Source organism: Neltuma alba, unplaced genomic scaffold (assembly GCF_004799145.2).
Source record: "Neltuma alba isolate B1F8T4 unplaced genomic scaffold, ASM479914v2 tig00007192_pilon, whole genome shotgun sequence".
Taxonomy (NCBI): Eukaryota; Viridiplantae; Streptophyta; class Magnoliopsida; order Fabales; family Fabaceae; genus Neltuma; species Neltuma alba.
In genome coordinates, this window is record NW_021634705.1 from 12,253 (window position 1) to 34,266 (window position 22,014).

At 32.1% G+C, this 22,014-nt stretch overlaps 1 protein-coding gene across 1 annotated transcript; it reads right to left on the reverse strand.

Annotated features, from left to right (window-relative positions):
- Positions 1–2,705: 2,705 nt before the first annotated feature.
- Positions 2,706–3,441, reverse strand: LOC114751979 (putative invertase inhibitor). The gene has a single exon (XM_028940688.1). The coding sequence runs from the start codon at positions 3,391–3,393 to the stop codon at positions 2,908–2,910; it is 486 nt and encodes a 161-aa protein (XP_028796521.1). The 5' UTR covers positions 3,394–3,441; the 3' UTR covers positions 2,706–2,907.
- Between the last annotated feature and the right edge of the window lie 18,573 nt (positions 3,442–22,014).

Consider the following 22,014-nt stretch of genomic DNA (forward strand, 5'->3'; position numbering starts at 1 on the left):
TTCCCAATAATTAAATAAAAGGAAAACTATTTTCCTTCTCTTTAGTGACTTTTCCACTTTTCAAAGGAATTGGGAAAAATCTTGGATACTTGAGGGTCTTCCTTTAATTCCATAATCTCTTATAATTCCTTGGGATATTATAGGAATTTTATTGGGATTTTATCCTTCTTAACAATATTTATTTGGAATTTTCCAAATAAAAGACCTTAAACGAGCTTAAATTGCCCTTAAATTCCTTTGTAATTTCTCTAAGGGTAATTTGGTCATAAAACCAATTTTATAATCTCATATAATTCTCAAAAAACATTGTTCTTATTTTTCCTTAATTTTTTGAGGCTTGGAAATATTTTTCTTAATTAGTCAAACTTTTCATAATCGACTTAGAAAATTATAATAATTATTTTCCACAATAAATCTTTCATTTCTCCTTATCATTTGTGGCCTTTAAATATTTAGAATATTTCTTATTCCTAATTACCATAGTACTGGATGTGACAAGCATTTTGACTATATTTCATCATTTATCGATAATCTGTTTCTTGAAGGGTATGATCCATAATATCTTCGATAAATGAGTCCATGTTTTGGAATTGCTTCTTTCTCTATTAATCGATAACTTTATTAATTAAACACTTATCCATCAGATCTTTGATAAAATTTGATAAAATTGATTCTCTAATTATCTAATCTTTGATTTATGATTTTCATTTCCTGGATTAAATCCCAAGTTCATCATTTCTTCTGCTATTCATTCTTATTCACTTGAGATGAAAAATTATCCTTGTATCTAGACATTTTCACAAGTTACGAAGCTCAACAAATACATTATAGGCTCATCCTACCTGTGTCAAAACCATTTATTACAAACAACTGTTATAATTGCCAACATATGCAAGCGATATCCCAATGATTACAAGCTCTAGTGTCTAACAGAAACTTAAAAGACTCTTAACTATAAATGGCACGAAGAAGCATTGAATGAAGAAATGAGTGAATTGAGCTACCAACTATCAAAATCAATCTTTGCATTCAACACTCTATTTTACTGTCTGAGCTTCAATGTTTCTCTTATACACTCTTGAGAGAGAATCTGTAAATCATTTATTACTTTAAATTAGTGACTCAAGTATCACATCCAATATTTTGTGACTAAGGTATAATTAATCTAAAGATGGTTAAGGGTCAGAATATTAGTGTTAATGTAGATTGGACAACTTGTGATGTGAAATCAGGATAAGGACCAAAGTGAAATTTTCAGTATTTTGAGTAAGTTAGTATATATCAGAAAAATATGACAGAAAGCTCTGAAAATTTCTAGAAAACTCTAGAAATTAGAGAAAATTCTCTAGAACAGAATGATGGTCCTATAAGTCAAAAATATGAAGGAAATTAATTAATATTAATTTTCTAGTAATTTTCACCATATTTGACTAATTAAGGAAAATTAGTCAAATTTAAATATTTCATGTAATCCAAGGCCTCAAAAAAAATTGGGAAAAATATGGATAAAATACCTTGAGAGTTTTTGAACATTGTAAAAGCAATTTTCTTCCCAAATTAGCCCTAGGTTAACTTTAAAAATATTTAAAACTTATTTAAGCCAATTAGGGCTTGTATACTACAGGAAATTCAAAAAGAAATATCTATAGGGGAAGTTAAATCCCAAAAAAAATTCATGGAATTTCCTTGGAATTAAAGAAAGATTTTAAAGGTAACAGAAACATTCTCGAAGTCCTAAAACTGTAGAAAGCATTTTCAGAAAGGAAAAATAATATTTTTAGCCACTATTTTGACCAAGGAGTTCTATTCTTTTGAGAGCCATTATAAGGGGTGGTGACTCAAAAGTAAATAGGTAAAAGATGAGGATAGGTGGTTAAAAATATCAGGGACAATTATAGTATTGTCAGCACAAAAGTTACTTAAGCCGATAGAAAGTTATACAGGATATATTGTGAAAAATCTTCTTCCATCTTGACTAAGCCATTCTTGACCCCATTTGGAGGGTGGAAGAAGCAAGGAGAAGTTTCAAGATGTGCATGACATAAGCCCTTAGGAATTATGACCTCATATATAACAATTATCAACCAATCACATAATTTTGGCAATGTGAAAAAGGTTAAGGGAAAAATTGTCCAAAGACCTTTATAAAATCCCATCTTCCTCTCTCGCCTCCTTCACATTTCGGTTTTCATAGGAGAACCTCTTGAGAATTGAAAACTTGAATCTTAAAGAGGAGAACAAGGCAAGAAATCAACCAACCAAACTTGGATCCAAGGTTAGTAGTTAATCCTAGTTGGTTTAATGCTTAGAAATCTTGGGTTTTATGGTTGAAAATCCATGATTTTCCCTTCCCCTCTTGTTAGCCGAAATTATATAGGAATGGTGGAGGATGATTTTGATGATGGGAATTACTTTAAGAGGTTGTTTATGACTTGAATCAAGTGGTGTTATGTGATTATGGTTGATATTGTTGTTGTTGGAAAACTTAGGATACCCCACGGCCAAGAGGACTTTTCACCTAGGATTGGATTTTACTTGTTTTGATGCTTCCAATATGTTTAGAATGAAAAATTATGTAAGATACACCTAAGGAAGAAGTCTTGGAAGCATAGGAATCAAAATTGGAAATTTAGGTGAAAAAGAGGAAGTGTAACATGAAATCTAATTACTCTCAACTAGCTATAATATTAGGACCGGAAGGAGTATGAACCAAGAGCAATTATAATTTCTAGTTCTACTCGATCCTGCATAGCAACAAGAGAAAATCCTATACTATTGAAAATTACTGCAATATAATAGATATGCATGGTTTGAGTGTGGTCAAATAAACATCTTGGCGAGTTACTAACCATACATACATAGATACCTATATATACAGGTATAGATCAACGAGCTTGCTCTTGAATTTCATTCTCGGACCATGTCAGTGATGGAGAGAGCTATGGCGGACAACTGAAAGGTATGATTGTTTCTCTTCGTTAATGGCGAAACCACTCGTCTGCTATTTTCCTTGAAGCCATCTTCACAGGTGGAAGACGCATCAAGAACTGAACTAACCTTGGCGTTCGAATCTACATAACGCTTTCTCCTGTAATCTCCAATGGCTTCTTCAACAGTTGTGATGGCATCTGAATACAGTTCCAGGCAATCTTTTAAGCATTCTATGATATACCGATCTATCTTCTTCTTCTTCAAGAGGTGTTTAATGTAAACCCTAGTTTCTGTGACGTTGTTTCTGGTTAGATTCATGGAGATGAGACCAAGTTTAGTGAGGCTTAATCTCATGCTGTGGCTGCTGGGATCTGCTTCTAAAGAAGATATGCAGAAGTTAAGGCTTATGTTTGGATCAGTGTCTGAACTTTTCTTGCAGGTTTCTTGAATGAGATGGTTCATGGATGCTAAGGGATTGAAGGAAGGGAAGAGGATGATAAAAAAGAATAAGGAACACAAGCAGGGTATTGTACCCATCATCTTCTGCCGCGCATAGTGTACGTATAGGATTAGGAATATATAGAGAAAGAAAAGGGAGGGGGAGGTGAAATCAGACTTAGATTCTCTTTCCCTTGCCTTTTTTCTCTCCACTTTTTATCTCAACCAATAAATTACATAATATTAAGTTGAAAAATTTTGAATAAGTTTTATAATATATGAATATAATATTTAATTTCACCTTGATCTCATGCTGATTTAGGTCATTTCATGAAAAAACAATTTAATATAATTTTCGAATAATCTCCAAAGGCTTCACAAAAATTAAGATATTTTGAGGGATTATTTTGAGCTTCACACATCCTTATATAGTATATATCTTTCTGTCTTAATATATTTTAAATCTTATTTGAAAATACAAAACAAGGCATCTAAAAATGAGCCTATTATAATGTTTTCCTACAACTTAAATTTGTCTATTCAATTTTTAAAATCTTTAAAATATAATTTTATTTTTAATATTTAATTAATACTTTTAAATACACAGAAGTATCTATTTTCAGTTTAAACGGCATTTACTTTCTAATTATAGATACATATTTAAATACATTAAATACTCTATAATATTCTTCCAGAAGAAATGAGCAGCAAATTGCTAACAGCGTATCTGGGCGCACCGCAGAAGCATATATGACTGGAGCGTACACTAGTCTCGCGAAGAAGAAAGCTTCTCAACACACCAATACATCCACGTGGATGGGGCTTTTTGCGGGATTAACGGACAGAAATTATATACGGAGGCTTTTATGTGGAGGGTGGAGCAAGGAGAAAGCCTTGCTGCTGAACTTTGGGGAGATCGAGCTTGGGATAGCGGCCGCAAGTGTGTGAATATGTTTACAGACTCAGACTGCTACAAATATCGAGCTACACGATGATGCCACCCTGATCTATGAACTGCAAAATTTCTTAAGAAGAGAATGGAATGTAAAGTTACTGTGGATCAGCAGAGATGACAACAGGGAGGCAGATTTCTTCACAAAGGAGGCCTTATCTTAGGGGAAGCGGCTTTCCTCCTTTGCTTTTACCATCCGCTGCCTCGCATGATGTCGTTTGGTGAGAAAGCGGGATCTGAATCAAATTAATTGGACGACAGTGTTTAATATGAAATCATGTTTCCTTCTTCGGTTCTTCCATGCAGCAGCGCGTCTGGTTTTAATGTTTTAATTTCCCGTGTTCCATTCTTCTTCCACTAGCGTGGGAAAGTTGAAGGTACTGGAGTGAAGAAGTTTCTTAGAAGACTTGAAGAATTTCAACAAAAGAGATATATGGGCTCTGAATATTAAAGATTGGTAAGGAAATAAGTTTCTTCTTCTTTCATATCTGTTTAAATTTTTCCGTAAAATGAATCAGTTATGAGTCAATCCAAAAAAGAATCAGTTTTGAGAATGTAGGAGAAGCAAAATATAGCAATGGAAACCACCATTTTCATCTCTTTCTTATGTGTTCTTTTCATTTGTGTGTGAGTATTTGAATCAAAAAGTCAAAAGAACAAACCACCTGAATCAGCGACATACTGTGCAAACGTGGGTGTATATATTTTAATAAAAGATAGATTGAAATAATTGAATTCAAGGGAGTTTCGGGACTATGTATATGCTCTGTTTAGTTAATAGATTCTTTTTGTGGGTGGATATGTGTGTATATATTTGCCTCATTTAATGTATTTATTTGTGTGTGTATACAATTTGTAACTATTTTATTCACTTATCATTAATTAACATTATACACTTTTCAATTTTGCAGGAGGCTTAAACCATGGCAATAAATTTGACTCCTACACTTAATCTTGAATTTGATGATATAGAAGCATCCCGGGAATTTTGGAGAACATATGCTAAAAGAATTGGTTTTGGTGTTCGAAAGCAGAGGTTTAACAAGAGCAAAAAAAGATAAGCCAATCACATTCATCTTATCTATATGTTTGTAACAAAGAAGGGGTGAAAAAACCAGATAAACTAGAGGTGCAAATTAGGAAGCCTAGAAATGAGACAAGAACGAGTTGTGAAGCTAGAATGAAAGATAAGCTGGTAAATGGAAAATATAGAATAAGTGAAGTTTTTCTAGATAATAATCATCCTCTTCAACCTCCTAAAGCTGTTCACCTACTTCCATTGTATCGAGGATTAACACCAGCTCAACGTTATGAATTAGAAAATGCTGAAAAAGCTAGGGTTAATCAAAAATCAACATTCAATTTGCAAAGCCAATATGCAGGAGGTCGAGACAACTGGGATATACAAGAGGTGATGTGAAAAATTATCTTAACTCAAGCTAGCTCTCTTTTTTGGTCAAGCTAGCTCATCATTTTGTTCTTATGTGTTACTCTCTATTTTGATCAATCAAGCTCATCATTTTCTTTATTTGAGCTAGTTCTGTTTTTTTAATGAAACTTGCTTATTGTTCTTGTAACCTATTATGCAGCATGAAATTCAGTCATGCTAAAATATTTCCTTCCTTGTTGCAATTCAAACATCTTGATACACATCCATGTAGCAAATTAAGTATTGCTTTTATGTGAATGATGTGAACACAACCTGAAACAATGCAATGGGAAACATATTATTCTATCAGTATGTGAGCTTGCTTAAGATTTATCAACATGCCTAAATTTCTTCCTCAAAAAATATGATGAATCAATAATTTAAAAAAGAGTTATATATTTTTAACAAAACCTCAAACTTGATAGGCCAAAATCACATAGCTATTAATTATGAGGATCATGTTTTTTCCTTTATTATTGAGGTATGCTCTCAACCTAGAAAATGCATAAAAATTCTAGAATCAATTCAAATACCAAATTCATGAAAGCTTAAGCAATCATAATTTGCATCAATAGTAATAAAGGCTTGATCACAACATTTACCTATTGGACTTGAGTACGTGAAGTGTCAAACTGATAGTCTATACAATAAACATTCCCATTAATTGTTGGACACAAACTTAGATCTTGGAGGAAAGCAAATCACCAGGCTGAGAAATGTAAGATTCAAAATATCAAGAGAAGTTTGAAATTTTTTTGAGCTACTGTAACAACTGATGGATCTATTATGATAATGAGAACAATAAACAATTATTTTGTACCTACAAAATTGTCATCAAATGGGGCAAATACAAATGCATTTAAATGATGCAAAATCAAGGTCATGGCATTCTTAATATTGTAATGTTTACAATACGCAAATAGAATGACCATTCTCCTCTTTGTAAGAATAAGGGGATGCAAAAAAATTCTATACATATTAAATATTGAACTGATACATTATAATAAAGCTAACTAATTGAGCCACTTCTACTTTAAGTCCATTAAAACTGTAAAGTGTTCAATTTATATTGTCCTAAATAGTAGTCCATTATACCCTCCCACAATTAGATGCAAGTAGGCAACAGAACAGGCTATATGGATATAAAGAGAAGCAAAAAAAATATAAGCTTTTAATCATTTACAAACAATAATTACTAAATTCCTCATATGTCTACCTTTGCCCCTTTGATGTAGTTTCTTTTCATGTGAACACTACACAAATTATAGTTAATCTCATATTCCAACTTATTCAACTACCAAAGAAAAAAATCCCCATAAGATTACTATCTAACAAGAACACTGCTATTTGGTTGTTGAATTATCCCCATTGAATTTATCATCCTTGTATACATCTCGAACCTATTGTCGTTATCATAATAATATAGCTTGAAAAATAATGAGATACAAACACCCAATCTTGTATAAGAGATGAGTTGCTCATTTAAAATCAATCAATATAACATCAGAAATCAATAGGCTTAGTCGAAAAAGTGCATAATTTTATATATAGATTTTCCAAAAATACTAGGCTTATTATTTTACGTACCTTCTCCATAATTATTGAGAAGAATATCAAACATCCCCTTGCAAAAGAAAGAAAAATATATTTACATAATTATATATATAGATTTAATATATGAAACAAAGCAATGAAATCTAATAGAAGCTCTTGAATGGGCGAGAGAGCAAGATACCGGATTTGGAGCTTCTCCACTTTTGCTGATTAGTGAGATCTAGTCAAAGGATCAATGACTAAAAAAGAGGTTGAGCTATTAAAGGACTTTGGGGATTCTGAAATTCAATGAAAGAAAACCTAATTCAAGCTCTTGAATTGGCGAGAGGGGGAGATCTGCAATTAAGTCGTTCACTTTGCTCTAATCTACATGCCAATTTGGGTTGAAGGGGCTACATTGTTAAAGAAAAGGGTTGTGTTGTTGAAGAACGAACATGAGTTTCATGGATGTGTTGCTGAATAGAAGAAGGAAACATGATTTCATATTAAACGCTGTCGTCCAATTCATTTGACTCAGATCCTGCTTTCTCACCAAACGATATCGTTCCAGGCAGTGGACAGTAAGTGGATGGTAAAAGCAAAGGAGGAAAGCCGCTCCCTATCTAGGGGCCATGGGCTGCACATTTTCCGGTAAAGATTAAAGGAAACACCTACCAGCTACCATATCAACATAGAGCCTGTTTAGAATCACCTTTAAAAGTGCTTATAAATACATTTAACGTAAGTTTAGACAAAACTCCTCTTATATACTTACTGCGTATTCCATAAATCATGATTGAAAAGCTTCTTATAAATCATTCCAAAAAGACCCATGATTGTTTTTTAAATTTAACTATTGATATTGTTAGATTTTGGGCCAGACCTGCCATTGATAAACCAAACTATTTGATTGGAAATTGGAGAAAATCCCAATTAAATGATATAATCAAGTAAGATTATATTTCAGTTAGAGGTGGAAATAGGCCAAGCGGCCTATGGCCACTGATTATGTGGAGGTTAAATGATAAATAACATTTTTGGTTTTCATAGGATATTCCTAATAACTAATTAAACTAAAAAAAATATGAAATTAATGCATAAAAAAGGTCCTAAAATGCCTACTTGTGCTTAGATGCTCGTTTAAATGTCCAGTGGAACATCCGTTATTTAATACCTCTTTAGTACACGTTTGAAAACATTATAGTTTAGGTTAATCATGAATTAAGCTCGTATATTAAAATCTTGTTTTTTAATTCTCATATTACTATTCATTTGGAAATTCTAGATTTTTGGTCCCATTTTGAAATTTCATAATTAATCATAAAAAAATCATATTAAGGTGACCCAAGTCTCCATTTAAAGTTATTTTATATCTCTATAGGGGAAAAAATGCTCAATGAGTCATTTATTTGCTTGTTCAATACAGAAAAATTCGAGAATGGTACTATTCATATGGTCAAAACTGTACTTTATAGTTTTTCTGCCTTAATTTTGAGTAATCATAACTTTTGGCACACCCATCTATTTTAAATAATCTACCACTTGTTTTAAAGCTCAGGATGTATACTAGATAGTCACAAAATTTTATGAGCAGAAACATTCATTTGCCTTACTTTTCCCCTGTCCCAATTTTGTTGCTAATGATAGATATGTTTATCCTTTTACTTGCATTAATATGCTATAACATTCTTTCTTTTGCATACAATCATTCCACTATTCCATTAATCATTCTGATGCATTATCATACTAAATTTCACATGCCAATAGCATCACACATATTTAGATTTCTTAAATGGTATGTTCATATAATCATCCCATACAAGGAAAATCATTACATAACATAATATCATAATACATTTCTTCAACTCTCCCCTTTATTCTTTTGATCCACATCTTGCATTCTTCTTCTATGCTCAACATACCTATTGTGGTTGGTTAATGAATGGTAAAATTTAGAAGAATCTCAGTATTAAATATTACCAATCATGTATGCAAGATAGATGCTTGGTGCATACCATGCTTGCTTTACATAAATTCATACTCATATAATAACGTGCTTACATGCTCAATGTTTCATACACACATGACCATGAAACATATAAGAAATAGAGCATCCTTCAACAACTCATGCTTCATATCATTATCAAAACAACATCATAGATATCAACACACACAAGCATAAACATCAAGTACACAATAAAGGCAAGTTCACTACCTTATAACTCCATGTTTTCCTCTTGCTCTCTTTTGCTTCGAACCATCCAAGTTTTTTGATTAACCTTTCCATTTCTCTTTCTTGATATCTCATGGCCTTAAATACATCAACACATCATGCTATTCATTTATTAGAGCCATGGTAAAATGCAGCATTCATACTTTGCTCTTTAACATGTATTAACCTCTAACTCTTGAGCTTTGATTTCAATTTTTCTAAAATTAATTTCACATACTATTCCTTCATAATTTTGCATGGAGAATTTATTTTTAAACTCAAATTCAACAAAATCCAACTCCTTCCTCATGAACTTAGCTTGGTTGAATACATAGGGTTTAGGGTTCAAAATTTTACTTCCAAACTTGCTTTCTCACTTGTATCCCACACAATATTTTATTCTAAACACATTGAAAGCATCAAAATCCAAACCTAGGATCAACCCCCAATCTGGCAAAAAATTACACAAAATTAGGAGAAATTGGATTTATTCAATTTTCATGCAAAACCACTTAATTTTTATTCCTTTCTAGCCTTTGAACATGATTCTAACATCAACTTCATCTTCCTTCATTCTTCTATGAATTTTGGCTAGCATCTTAGCTTAGGATTCTCACGTATTTAAAGTCACCATACTCAATTTAAACTCTACTATAAGATTAGTAACATAATTGTCACACCTTACTATTTTATCAACTTAGGTTCTATTTAAAACCATTTTAGACCACATTGGATGGTCTTGGGCTCACTTCTTATCTAAAAAACGCTAAATTTCGGGTTTTTACTGTTCATCGGGTAAAAATCCAGTTTCTCTGGCCCAACTTCGAAAATTCATAACTTATTCCACAAAAATCAAAATAGGGTGGTTAAAAATTCTATTTAAAGATCTTTAAGTGCTATTTCAAGGAAAAATAATCTTGTGATCCAATTCCTTAGGAACAAGCATCAGGTTTTTGTGAAAGTTAACACTGTCCATTTGCCAAAAACCCTTTTCCCTAGATTCTAACCTTTAATTTTGAAAAATCATTAAAAATCGTATACTTGGCCATTTTTAACATGTTAGCTATCAAATTGAATTTCCATTTCTCTTTCTTGATATCTCATGGCCTTAAATACATCAACACATCATGCTATTCATTTATTAGAGCCATGGTAAAATGCAGCATTCATACTTTGCTCTTTAACATGTATTAACCTCTAACTCTTGAGCTTTGATTTCAATTTTTCTAAAATTAATTTCACATACTATTCCTTCATAATTTTGCATGGAGAATTTATTTTTAAACTCAAATTCAACAAAATCCAACTCCTTCCTCATGAACTTAGCTTGGTTGAATACATAGGGTTTAGGGTTCAAAATTTTACTTCCAAACTTGCTTTCTCACTTGTATCCCACACAATATTTTATTCTAAACACATTGAAAGCATCAAAATCCAAACCTAGGATCAACCCCTAATCTGGCAAAAAATTACACAAAATTAGGAGAAATTGGATTTATTCAATTTTCATGCAAAACCACTTAATTTTTATTCCTTTCTAGCCTTTGAACATGATTCTAACATCAACTTCATCTTCCTTCATTCTTCTATGAATTTTGGCTAGCATCTTAGCTTAGGATTCTCACGTATTTAAAGTCACCATACTCAATTTAAACTCTACTATAAGATTAGTAACATAATTGTCACACCTTACTATTTTATCAACTTAGGTTCTATTTAAAACCATTTTAGACCACATTGGATGGTCTTGGGCTCACTTCTTATCTAAAAAACGCTAAATTTCGGGTTTTTACTGTTCATCGGGTAAAAATCCAGTTTCTCTGGCCCAACTTCGAAAATTCATAACTTATTCCACAAAAATCAAAATAGGGTGGTTAAAAATTCTATTTAAAGATCTTTAAGTGCTATTTCAAGGAAAAATAATCTTGTGATCCAATTCCTTAGGAACAAGCATCAGGTTTTTGTGAAAGTTAACACTGTCCATTTGCCAAAAACCCTTTTCCCTAGATTCTAACCTTTAATTTTGAAAAATCATTAAAAATCGTATACTTGGCCATTTTTAACATGTTAGCTATCAAATTGAATTTCCATTTCTCTTTCTTGATATCTCATGGCCTTAAATACATCAACACATCATGCTATTCATTTATTAGAGCCATGGTAAAATGCAGCATTCATACTTTGCTCTTTAACATGTATTAACCTCTAACTCTTGAGCTTTGATTTCAATTTTTCTAAAATTAATTTCACATACTATTCCTTCATAATTTTGCATGGAGAATTTATTTTTAAACTCAAATTCAACAAAATCCAACTCCTTCCTCATGAACTTAGCTTGGTTGAATACATAGGGTTTAGGGTTCAAAATTTTACTTCCAAACTTGCTTTCTCACTTGTATCCCACACAATATTTTATTCTAAACACATTGAAAGCATCAAAATCCAAACCTAGGATCAACCCCCAATCTGGCAAAAAATTACACAAAATTAGGAGAAATTGGATTTATTCAATTTTCATGCAAAACCACTTAATTTTTATTCCTTTCTAGCCTTTGAACATGATTCTAACATCAACTTCATCTTCCTTCATTCTTCTATGAATTTTGGCTAGCATCTTAGCTTAGGATTCTCACGTATTTAAAGTCACCATACTCAATTTAAACTCTACTATAAGATTAGTAACATAATTGTCACACCTTACTATTTTATCAACTTAGGTTCTATTTAAAACCATTTTAGACCACATTGGATGGTCTTGGGCTCACTTCTTATCTAAAAAACGCTAAATTTCGGGTTTTTACTGTTCATCGGGTAAAAATCCAGTTTCTCTGGCCCAACTTCGAAAATTCATAACTTATTCCACAAAAATCAAAATAGGGTGGTTAAAAATTCTATTTAAAGATCTTTAAGTGCTATTTCAAGGAAAAATAATCTTGTGATCCAATTCCTTAGGAACAAGCATCAGGTTTTTGTGAAAGTTAACACTGTCCATTTGCCAAAAACCCTTTTCCCTAGATTCTAACCTTTAATTTTGAAAAATCATTAAAAATCGTATACTTGGCCATTTTTAACATGTTAGCTATCAAATTGAAGCTCAGGACGTTATCTATAATCATGAAAAATTTCGTGATTAAACACATTCAGGAGCTTAATAAAAAAGTCACGTGAACATGGCAATGTCAGTGTGTTACAGTATTGTTAGCATAATATATACATAGCCAAAAAGATCCACGAATTTTTTGTGGCAAGACACCACAAATTTAACCTTCAATCTGCAGATTTTCCTTGGAGGATTCAGGCCCTAAAATGTTAGATTGCATTTGTGGAATGAGATTTCATTGAAATCCCAATAGCAAATTAACCAACTATAGCACCAACAAGCATCATTATTATGCATAACTACATTAGCTACTATTAGTGAATTAGCATATTTATCATTTGGCAAACTCAATCATGCAAAGACCAAAGCAAGAAAGAGCAAAGAGCAGCCACAACATAATCAAGAAAGTTCAACCACATAATAGTAATTAATCATGCAATAATCAATAATGCCAAGTTAGTGTTAGTAGCTAGGTTTAACTTGCTACCTTGCTCCAAAAGCTTGAGCTTTCTTTCTTTCTCTTCTTTCCCTTCACAAATATCAAACCCTAGCAATGCAATCCATCAAAAAGGGCAGCAAGAATCATTACCCAATCAAGAAAAAGCAAGAACATAATAAAATAAAAAACTCTTGCTTCTTAAAGCTTCCACCTTTGTTCACTATTTTTGAACTTGTTTCCTTTTAACCCTAAAAATTGCTTCTTAACTTATTCCTACATGGTTTTTCATGTAGATTATGAATATGTGCTTAGATCTATGAAAATAAGACTCCTCTTTTCAGCTACCCTTGACCGAACCATTAGGGGTACTTGAACAAAAAATTACAACTTTGTTTTAATGCTTCCAAAACTTGTTCCTTTTGGTTTACCCTAAACCATTTGTCATTTTAAGCATCATGGAAGCCTTAAAACATTGAAAAACTCATCTTAGGGTTCAGTCATCATCTTGGCCGAAATGAACATCCAAAGGAACAACCAAGAAAAATGCTTCAAAACAACTTATAGCCACTTGCAAACACTAGGAACTAATATGTTTTGATGTGTCTTAGCAAGTGTGATCAACAAAACTTCCTTCCCTTCAAAATAACCAGTTCGACCAACACCCAAAGGAGAGTAGAAACAGATTTTTCAACCATAGAAAGAAAGAAAACAAAGCAAGAACCTATCTAAAACCAAGAACTAACCTTGAATCCTTAGTTGTATGGTCAAAGATGCTAGCTTTTCCTTGTTCCTTCTTCAAAACCCTCTCTTTTCTCTCCTTTCCTCCCTTGGCTGAATTCACATCTGAAAATGAGGGGGAGATGAGCTTGTTTAATGAGTCAAAATATCCCAACCACCCTCTTTAATGAGAATCCAAGTGTCATTACCCTCTTTAATCTTGCTTTCTCTTTCTTAATTAACAAAAATCCAAATGAAATTAATTACCAAAAGTCAAAATCCTCTCCATTTAAGGAGTGACACTTGGCAAGTTCAAATCCTCTCCATTAAGGGCTTGACATATGGCTCAATGTGATCCATTTGATTTGCAAGACACTAATCTTGCTTTATCAGTATACTTTGGCTCTAAGTTTAACTTCCTTTCTATAATTACAGTAGTTTGGCCTCTGTAATTATTTTCTGTTAGATCCTTAATTTATTATCCTCATTTTTATCTTCCCAAATTGCCCTCTTTGCCTTAAAATTAATTTCCTAATAATTAAATAAAAAGAAAAATTAATTTCCTCATCTTTAGAGATTTTTCCACTTTTCACAAGTAGTTGGAAAAATCTTGGATACTTGAGGGTTTTCATTTAATTTCATAATCTCTTATAATTCCTTGGGGTCTCATAGGAATTTTCTTGGAATTTTATTCTCCTTAAAAATATTTATTTGGAATTTTCTGAATAAAATCCCTTAATTAGCCTAAATCACCCTTAAATTCTCTTATAATTTCTCGAAGGGTAATTTGGTCATAAAACCAATTTTATAATTCCATATAACTCTCAAAGGATGTTACCCTCATTTTTCCTTAATTTTCCAAGCCTTGGAAATATTTTTCCTTATTTACACTTGACCAATTTTCCTTAATTAGTCAAATTCCTATAATTGGCTTAGAAAAATTATGGTAATTATTTTCCAGTAAAATTATTCTATTTCTTCTTATCATTTTTAATCCTCAATAATTTGAGAATATTTCTTATTTCTAATTATCATAATGCTGGATGTGATAATAATCAAGCGTAAGATTAGCAACTTATCTACTCTAATGCTTGATTTGCCTTGCCTTTCTTTCTCCTCTTTCCTTCTTCTTCTTCTTTCTCTTGCTCTTCTTCTAACTCATGGCCTTCCTCTTCTTTTTTCTGTTCCTTGGCCAAAAACCCTTGGTAAAAGGGAGGGAGAGGAGTATTTATAATGCTAGAGTCATAAGATTGCCATCCAAGTTGCATGAAATTACATAGATGAAATGGCATTTCAAGAAGTTTGCCATGTGTTCCCTTGCATCATCTTCCTTACCCCATCATGCACTACATCATCTTGCCTATGTCATTGAGCTAGGTGGTGTATTTTAAAAGAAGAAGGAAGAAGAGAAGACCATATTGAACTCATGAACACATTCACTTCATGCCACATGTTATGCCTCTTAATGACTAAGCTCTCTTGCAATTTCATCACATGGTCTTAAACTACTTCTTCCTTAACCATTCTTGAAAGCTTCTTCTATAAGCTTTATTATTTTAATCTCTTTTTGATCACATATTTCTACACATGCTCCTTCTTGAAAATTCCAACTAATAGGAAGGCTTCCATTTGACACCTTGTTAAGGAGTAATAGAGGAAGCCAAACTCAACTCGCATTCTCTAAACTTTAAGAATTTTCCATATGGACATTACTCTAGAAACTCCATTAATTATTCCTCATCAAACCTCCCACTATGTGATCTTGTCATGTGTCCAAGGCATTTTTCTCATGTGCTTTAAAATATATTATTTTAATCCTTTTTCAAGTTTTATCATTGACAAATTATATAATTTCAACCTTGTCCTCTTCATCAAATTAACATTAAAATAGGGAGGCAAATAAAGAAAAATATGTTTACAATTATACCCTTAGCTATTCCTCCACTTAGTTTATAATTTTACACCATATTGGGCCCTTTTCTATATCCTGACTTACTCAGTATCATTGGCAAATATTCTAGCACCCTCTTCTCATCATAAATAACTACATATAATAAAATAATGCCAAACATTAAGCAAGAGAAGCCTTTAGGATTTCTGTCACTTAAAGGAAACACTAAATTATTTTATTTTACTGTAACTTTGACCAAATACTTTCTGATGTTTCTGGCTTAAAAAAGTTATTCCTCTACTTCATTAACTCTCTTTCATTGAGAGAAATTTCTCTAATTTTTCTCTGTTCAAAGCTCAACCTGTAGATACCTCGTTTAAAGATTTTCCTGATACCCCCTTTCTGTAAAATTCGGCTTTAAATTATTTTAAATAATTTCCAAGGGTCAAGAATAATTTTATAATCTTACATAATTTTCTAAATAATTAATTCCCATTTTTATCTGATTCTTTTTAGGCCTCCTTATATTTTAAATAATTGATTTTGACTATTTTTCTTAATTAGCCAAAATTTCTATAATGAGCTAATTTACCTAAAATCCATTCCAAGGGCATTTTTGTTATTTTTAATATTAAATGGGCCTTATCACCTCATTTCCCATTTTCAAAAATTTTCTTGGAATTTTTGGGCCTACTTTTCACATTACCCTTTTGGGCCTAAAACTTTTCAAAATTATAATTAGGTCCTTGTTTAGATTTAGCCTCAAGAATTATCCCTTTGAGATTTCTAGCATAACCTTTAGCCCATATTCATCTTTATTCCTCTTACTTGGCCCCCAAAGGCTTTACTATAGCCTCTAATTTCCTTGTCTCTTGGTCCATAAGACTTTCTCTTTGCAATTTAGTCCTTGAAAATCATTTTATCCTTTCAAGGAATTTCTGGGACTTTTACCAAAAGAGATCTGGTAGCCTACCTATTTCAGGTTATTTCTTTCAAGTCTAAGTCTAAAATTCGGGATGTTACATCTAGCCTAAAGAAATACGTCAAATAAATAATTTCAATGAAAGATTCAACAGCTTGCCTTGAATAGGCCTTTAATTACACCATTTTAAGTTCATTTAGTTATTTAGAAGCTCTTACATCTCTGGCTTTCCTAATATGGAGAGTGTTGCTATGTTTGTTTTTGCATCTTTAGATTATGCCGCCATCTCAAATATATCTCTTATCAATGCTTACAAAGCCTTCTCTAGTCTTTTACTCTTTGAATGTGTCATTAGGCTTCCAATATCTTATCTAGGATCGTAGGCTCTGAATGTTGGTTTAGAGTGGGCTCTTCATTCCTATCAGAATCTTTTTGTGATCACGATTAATGAAGCTCAAGATTAGGTCGAAAATGGACCCTTTTGGAAGCATAAAGGTCATAAATGTACAGTGGTTAAAGAGATGATTCTAATGACACTAAGAATGTGAAAAACAAATCTAAAATAAGGGAGATATGGCTATTCAAAGTTAGTAAGCCCAACAAACCTATGGAGCTCCAGTCGGTAAGGGCTAACCTAGTGGGAGGTTGAAGACGATGACATCATCAGTCAAAGGCTTGAAAATTAACGATCAATTGTTGACTATTGACTAGTAAACTATTAAAGTTCACAACAACAAGTCTTATCCCACTAGGTAAGGTCAGCTACATGAGTTAACTATCAAACTTTAACCAAAAAATTTTTTTACAAAAATTTCTCACTCTCCTTGGTGGCAAGTGGGATCCACCCCTAGGGCCAATAGTAAAGGTAAATAATTTGTCCAATTATTCTTGAATTTTTGGTTTCCAACACCTTTTGTAGCACGTATCAGTGTGCGGGATCTTTGACTTTGGTACGGTTTATCCCCAAAATCTATAAATTCAAAAGCTTTAATTTGATACCAATTGGCCTATGTTTGAAGCCAATTTGGACTTATTTTAAGCAAGAATAGAGTTATTCTATGCGTAAAGTTAAAAATACCTAAAACCTTCATAATTGAATCTAAATTAATAATTGGTTTTAGGATAGCCTTGACTGGTTGTTAAGATAAGTTCAGTTATAAAATAAAAGCTAATATTTATACTAAAAACTCTTTCTTTAATAAAAGTGATTTAGACATGTCATAATTCACGAATCCTAATACACCTAGGACTCCAATAGATAGGAAGTAACATTAAACTTTATAGCAACTCAAATGATAAAAAAATTATTAAGTGAAGTTAATAAATTCTCCAAAGTCTTCAACCATATTGAAGAGATCAAGATTGAAGAGAAATATCAACCATTTTCACAAGTGTTGTGATAAAGAACCTTGCCATAAGAGATACAGGACAATCATCTCAAAATGGACAGGTGGGAAGTGTGTTGCAAATACATTTGATGAACAAGATACCATATTTACACCAACATACTAGATAAAGATGAAGGAAGAGCTAAATGCACAATGTAAGGCATGAAAAGTTGGCATATGAATCAATACAATTAAAAAAAACATTAGAGAAAAGTCAATCTCACTCTTAAACAAATAATTATAAGATTTTTTTAATGTTTGAATGTTCCTTTTCGTTAAATTTTATGTTAAATCCCCTTTTTAAGGGTTGAATTGAATGAATTCTCTTTGAACATTTATGCAATTATGATGTATAAAATATTGACTTGTTCTTATAATTGTTTAACTTGACTGGGAGCTTTTAGAACTTGCAATCCATAAATCAAAAGGCAGATGTGTTTAAGTAAGAGTTTGATTAAAAGGGTGATAAGCTAACTAGCATGAGTGGGACAAGAGCCAACCTAGTTGACTCTTAAACACAATTAGTGAATTTGTCATCTAATTAAACTTCATCTTACTTGAACAAGTACAGATTATACATCCCAACGTATAATTGTCTATGTGACTGAGTTATGACAACCAAGTCCATTTAGCTTAGTGTAGCCAATAAGACAAGCTCAACAGAGATAACAACGGAATGTATAACATTCCGAAATTTGTTGGATGTCCCTTGTAAGGGAAACAAGGTGGTCCTATAACATATAGGTCCCAAGATCGAAACTTGGCTCTAATACCAAATTGTAATAGCACTTCTCCTAACCCCAATTGCTTACCCAAATCATCTATTTTAAACACTATTATAATGGAAAAATAGAAAAGATTGTACAAAAGCTACCATAAAAGAAAAAGTTTCAATTCAACTTCAAAAGTTAACCAAGTTAGAAAAGAGTTCAACTAACTATTTGAAAATGCTACCAAGATTATAAAAAGAACATTTATTAACTCAACAATTTAACATGATAGAAAAGAATAAAATTTAACTTCAAAGTGCCTATTGTGGTTAAAAGAGAAAAACTCATTCAATTCATTAACTTATCCATGATAGTAAAGAAAGAAATTGATATTTAAAAACTATAATGGATAATAAAACCATTCTAAATTGATTGCCTACCAAACCATGATAAATGAACACAATCTTTCTAACATGATTATAAAAATCAACCCTTATGTAACATTAAAACATAACAAATGGGCTTTGGGTTTCTCGAAACCAAGAATATCAATTCATGGACAAGCCTAACTTTATCCTTTCTAAATAGCATTCAATCATGGATTGATATTAAAAGTATTTGATATCTTCAAGGTACTAGTTCAAAATGTGGATCCATAAAAACCGTGCAACCCTAACGACCTTTAGCCAACTACCAGTACACAATCCTAATATCAGGTTTAATCAGAAGTACTATAGCACATCAGAGTATGCAAAATAAGCCCTCATATGGCAAATAAAAACATTCATACAAATAAATTAAAGGAGGAGGCTATACAACCGTTATAGTACTTTTAAGACCTCCAGAGCCTTCCCTAACAAGTCCACCTGGAAACTATCACCTTAAAAAGTTAAGAGCAACGAGGTGAGACAAAATGTCTTAGTAACTAGCTTTCCAACTTATCATACACATTAACTGTCATATCCTATTAATTTTAACATGGTAAATGAGGAACTTAGAACTGATAGAGGGCCAAGTAGTAAAGACAAAGACGGAACAGTTTTAAAGTAAAACTCGGGTAGGAACTGTCATATCCTATTAATTATAACATGGAAAATGAGGAATTTAGGATGGACTGAGGGCTAGGCAGTGTAATAGAAACATAGACGGAACAACTTTTGAACTGAAACCCGGGCTGAGACTGGACTATCATTTTGAAAAGTTTCGGTCTAGAAAGGGCTGAAGAGGAAATTACGCTTGAAATTCTTGAAAATTTCTAGACATTCATGAAAATAGAATTAAGGGTCTAAAATAGTGTTTGAGGCCTAAAAGATAAAACAACATGAAAATAATTTATTTTAGGATTTTCTATAATTTTAGGAAATTTTGGCTAATTAGAGAAAAATTGGACAAAATGAATTACTTAAAATATGTAGAGGCCATAATAATTCATGAAAAAATGAGAAAAATTATGTTAGAGATTATTATAGATTTAAATTATTTCTAGCCTCCAGAGATGTAGAGGTTAGCTTTAAAATATTTAAAGCTAAATTATATTGGTGAAAGGCCTATTTTGAAAAAAACATAAATTGAAGGAGTTGTAGAAAAAATTAAATCCGAGAAAAATAAAGAAACCTCTCTTTATTAAGAGGAAGCTATTGGTGTAAAGAAATGAATTTTTAGAAGTACTAAATTTAACAGGATCTAGGAAAAATTCAACCGATATTATGATATTATGCAGTATAATAATCACAAGCTTGGTGGGACAACATTTTCCCCCATTTTTCTGTATGAAGTGGTGCCAAAAATGAGGAGAAGGACATAAATAAAATAATACATTTTGTTAAGGGTTAAGTTTGGAAGAATCGAATTATTTAACAAAAAAGTTATTATTTTTCCACATGTGTAAAAGTTGGCACATGAGATGCCCCTTAAGGTGGCATTTCTATGGAATGAGGAGGACACCTACGAGGGGTAATGTAGCAAAATCACAAAGGTTGTGAAGCAAGATCAAAACAAATGTCCATAGTAAAGGTAAATGGTAAATTTGAAGGATTACCGTAAGGTAAATTTGGCTCATATTATAAATACCCCATCCCCTTCCCTTATGGCAAAAATTTTGGCTATTTCAAGACCAAAAAGAAGAGAGGAAATTCAATCAAGTGAGAAGAAAGAAGGAGGAAGAGAAAATTAAGCCAAACCTAGGTGAAATCAAGTGCTAAATCAAGGTAAGAGCTTGGATTTCCTTCTCGTTCATGGTGCTCTATGATTTGATGGTTTTAAATATGGTTTTCATGAAAGTTAAAGGTTAGAAACCCTAGGGTTTGGTGCTATTCAATTTGGTTCATAATGAGATATGGATGATTCAAAGTTTGTATATGGATTAGAGGGTAAAAAATAGTTGGAAGATATGTTTAAACTTTGTTTTTGAAAGAATTTCAACTTGTGAAACCTGCGGATAAATTTGGCCAAACCTGGTTCTTGGAGATGGGGTATTATTTTTGTTAACTTGATGTTTTCAGTGAGTTTAAAAGGTGAAATAGTGTAGGGATATGTGAAGAACATGTGTTAGGAAGTATTAAAATTGAAATGGAATTTTTGAATTCCAAACTATACCACTCAGCCAAGGCTAGATATAGGGGAAGGAGTTGGAGTTTGATAAATCTAAGTTTATATGTGGATTCTACATAAAAAAAATCATGTAGGAAAAGCATGTGGGAGTTAAGTTAAAGAAGATGATACTAAAACCCTAAAATAAAGGTTAAAAGGTTAAGGTTTTAAGTTAAAGTGTTTAATGGAATTGTTTAAGTTGATTTGGATTGTCATTGTTGATTGCTTGATAGGTATTGGTATTGAGCAAGAAAGGGCTTAAGAATAAGGACAAGGAATCAAGAAATCATGGAATCAAGTTTGTTAAGAGGTAGCAAGAGCTTGCAATTTTAGTATTAAATTGCATTAGTTGTTTTTGTTGTGCGTGCCATGATATAATTCGGTTATGTATAATGAAATATGGTTAACTCCTTGCATTGATACCTTGGCAAATATGTTTAGTTGAGTTGTTGAATAGTATGTTATGTACTCCCTTTCCATGGCATATTAATGGCATGATAATGCATGTAAATGCATGAGTTTAATGCTTGCATATAGCATGAACTAACCTTGCATTTTTAATAATATGATTATTTTTCTTTACTACTGGGATTTCTTTGAAATCTCAGACCCCCTCTATATGAAATTGACTAATAGGGGTTGGCTCATCAAGGGACAAGGGAAAGAATATGGGTGCTTGAAGAGATTTGCTATGAATTAATATGCATTTCACATGTTATGTAATATAAGAGTTATGGATTTATGTAATATTGTGTTAAATGCT

Bases quoted from the DNA above. Each gene is read 5' to 3' on its own strand.
- LOC114751979 (XM_028940688.1), bottom strand. From the start codon at position 3,393: ATGAACCATCTCATTCAAGAAACCTGCAAGAAAAGTTCAGACACTGAT.